Source organism: Gavialis gangeticus, unplaced genomic scaffold, assembly GCF_001723915.1.
Source record: "Gavialis gangeticus isolate Ggan-Ray unplaced genomic scaffold, GavGan_comp1, whole genome shotgun sequence".
Taxonomy (NCBI): domain Eukaryota; kingdom Metazoa; phylum Chordata; order Crocodylia; family Gavialidae; genus Gavialis; species Gavialis gangeticus.
Genome location: NW_017729031.1, coordinates 46,041,951 through 46,045,544, shown reverse-complemented (window position 1 = coordinate 46,045,544; position 3,594 = coordinate 46,041,951). Strand labels below are relative to the sequence as shown.

The following is a 3,594-nucleotide window of genomic DNA, read 5'->3' as shown; positions in this document are numbered from 1 at the left end:
GGATGGATGGATGGATGGATGGATGGACGGACGGACGGACGGACAGCTTTGAGTCAAACTATTTCTACCTTTAAACTTGACTTTTTTATCACTTCATTTCTTTCATGATGGCTCTTCCTTTTTGAACCAGCTCTTCTGGTAACCTGTATTGCTGCATTATCTATATGTCAAAGACATTAGTTCTTCTTCCATTTGCCAGCTGAGCTACATAGTACTTGAAAGACTCTTTTTTTGTTTTTCTATTTGAATTATTTTTAAAATCTCCCATCAAATATTCTCTTTATAGAGCTCCATTTGTATGCTTTCTTTCTTAGCTGCTGAAATTTCTATTGCGGTACAGCTTCATTAATTTTCAGGAACATTCAGTACCGTCTACTGTGAGATTCAATATGTTAGGCCCAGTTAAGCCCACTGAATCCAGTTAAACCCAGTCCTGCACAAATGAACTAAAGATCTTTGCATTGCATTGGTTCAACAGAGGATAGAATTTGGCTTTTTCATTTTTCTAAATGCCTAGCAAGATAAGTGAGTCAGTTAAATGTATAAACATAAAATTTTGGGATTGTGATAAAACTGAAATTGAACTTCATTTTCCTTTCTGTAGAATTAGGATGAATATCTTTCCAATTTAATTTATAGAGCAAATCAAATTGGATGAAACAGCAAATGTAAATTTTAGTGTGTATGGAATTCATCAGATAAGAAATATTACAAATATCCTTTAAGGATACGGTTACCAAGTAATGCAGCAATTTTGTGTTATATCAGTCTTTGATAGATTCACAGATTTTTAAGTGAGAAGAGACTATTAAATCATTAGTCTGACCTGTGAAATGCATGAAGATGCTTTTGAGCACACATAACTGGTGTTTGACTAAAACTTAAAACTATCAAAAAAGATTAATGCAAACCTACAGATGCATATTTTGCCAGTTGTACATTCTGTTCATAAGATTAGTTGTGGCCGCTGTTCTTATAAGCTGTAAAGATGTTTGAGAGAATAAAAATACTTATAACAAGTCATTATTTTTTAGTAATGAATTTTTCTATATATATTTCTATTTAGGCAAGCTCTTCGGTTTCCGTTTACCTGGACTGAGACTCTTAACATACAGAAAACAGTCCTTACCACAAGAAGACCCTGATGCAGTGATAGTTGATTCATCTAAGCACAGTGATGACTCAGTGGCTATGAAGCACTTTAAAACCCCTACAAAAGAAAGCTGTAGCCCTTCTGAAGCGGATGATACAAAAGCACTGATACAGCCCAGTAAATGTTCTCCTTTGGTTAATATATCAGGACCTCTTGACCATTCATCACCTAAGCGGCAATGGGACAGACTTTACCCTGAAATGATACAGATAAGTACTCCAGTAACGCATTCCAGATCGAAGGAAAGCATATGTAGTATAAGAAGAGCATCTTCAGTACATGATATAGAAGGATTTAACATCCACCCCAAGAACGTTTTTAGGGACCGTCACGCAAGTGAAGGTACAGTGGAAAATATATAACTATTCTGTGATACAGTAGAGGAGGCAATTTTGGATATGGCTATCTAAATACCATTGTTCCTTAAAGCTAAGTGAAATAGACTTTACAAACACAATTAAAATGACATTAAGAAAATATTAAAGGACCAGACCTTTCCACCCTTGTCAGCTGATCAGCACTCCTAGCCTTAGGGACAATGGGAGTCAAGGACTCCCAAGCGCTCCTAAGGCTAGAAGCCCTGGTCACACTTGCATAAAGGGAATCATCCACACATTTTGTGTAAGAACTTTGTAGTTTATTCCTTGTTTTAGCACACCATTAATTGCATTAACTTGTGACTGGATTACTGCTTAAGACTTAAGTAACTGGTTATTATCTGGTAGAGGCCCTACATAACATTTCCATGACACTGGCCATTTTGCTACATCAGCACATGTAATTTTCAACATAAGCATGCTCAAGCTAACATCTGTGGAAATATTTGTAAGTGTTTAGCCCACAGTATTTCCTAGGTCATGACAAACTCTGTGTCACACATACGTAAGCTTGTCATAAAAATTCATTTTAGGAGGAAAATCCTAGTTGGTCTATGAGCAGACCTCCAGAAAAATCAAACCTCTAAACCACTGGATGTTCACTCAGCACTGAAATCAATAGAAAAATTAACAGAATGTGAAGTTGTTTCTTCTAATTATTCCTCCCACATTAAGTGAAGTCAGACAGCCCTTCTCATGAATCCTCATCTATTAATATAGAAACATCATCTCCAATATTAGCTAATCTTACAGTTTGTTCAAACACAGAGTGCCTGTGTTTTTCAAAGAGAGTTCTATGCATGGGAAGACTTCATTTTCAGGTTATAAATCAAAAACATAGCAAATAAATTTTGCTAGCTTGTTTGCAAAAAGATTGCTACTATTTTATTGCATACATCAGCATATGAAGTATAAATAAATGCTATCCCAAATGTAAGAAAAGAAAAGAAAAAAGAAAATGGAAAGCTGTATCATTTTAAATCTGTATTGTACAGTTAGTGTTTACTAAGGTGGCTGCCTTCTTGTTTACCCTTTATGAATAATCTGAAGTGGACTCATCCAATAAATAGTGGCCATGGACAGGCATTCATTTCTATTGCTGCAGATTTCTGGGAAATCTTCCCAAGAGAGAAAGGTGCAGGTGTTCCAGCCCAAAGATGCCCCTCTTCCTCTGCTCCATGTGCCTTCTCTAGACTGGGGTCCCTGAGGTCACAGTCTGGGGAAGGCTAGGAGAGCAACGGCTGCTGGACTCCTCCTAAGCACAAAAAGAGTCCAGCTGCGGGGAACAGCTCCCATACCTTTCACAGAAAGCATGTTTTCCAAGTCCCCTGGTCTGGGGAGAGTACGGAGGAAGCTGCAGCTGGACTTCCCACCTGATTAGAAGGAGTCAAGCTGTAGGGAAATGCCCCTCCATCTTCACCAGACCAGAGTCCCCGTGGCCTGGAGAAGATGCAGGGTAAGCTGCTGCGTGATTCTGCCCAGTTACAGAAGAGTTGAGCAGACAGTTGTTCACTCCAGCAAGAGAAATTCTCACAGGCAAGATCTTGCAGGTGTCAAGGTGGAGAATCTTTCTCGTGGATGGGTCAAATTTGCCCTGTGAGAAACTGAATGAACACAGGCATGCTGGGACTTTCTACTGGGAGAGCACTGATTCTTCTGGTAGAAATGTCATGCCTCAATAGGGTCAGTGACATGGTTTCTCAACTAAACTAATGTCATCATTCAAAATGTTGATTTTGCAAAGCACCAAACTGGGTGCTGATATATGCATACATACACACATACATAATATATATAATATATACACAATACATACATACACACACATATACACTGATATGTGTGTGTGCGTACATACACATACCAGTCTATATACATTGTGCAAATATAGTTTATATTTGCCTTCATATTTGCTATGTAAATATTTGTATTTATGTGGGTGTGTTATAAAGTTTTACAGCAGTGTTATCTGATAAAGTGTTACATTCTGCAGTCCAAAGAACTAAAGCAACCTTCTAACCCTTGCCTAGATGTTAAACATATATTTTGAATATATATGTAATA

General features: G+C 37.6%; 1 protein-coding gene across 1 annotated transcript in view; it reads left to right on the top strand.

The window, feature by feature from the left end:
* KCNH7 (potassium voltage-gated channel subfamily H member 7) overlaps window positions 1-3,594 on the top strand; it is a 483,070-nt gene that overhangs the window by 335,944 nt on the left and 143,532 nt on the right. Inside the window, exon 5 of the mRNA XM_019522712.1 lies at window positions 1,067-1,495. Within this exon, the coding sequence (XP_019378257.1) occupies window positions 1,067-1,495 (429 nt within the window). The remainder of the gene's footprint in view (window positions 1-1,066; window positions 1,496-3,594) is intronic.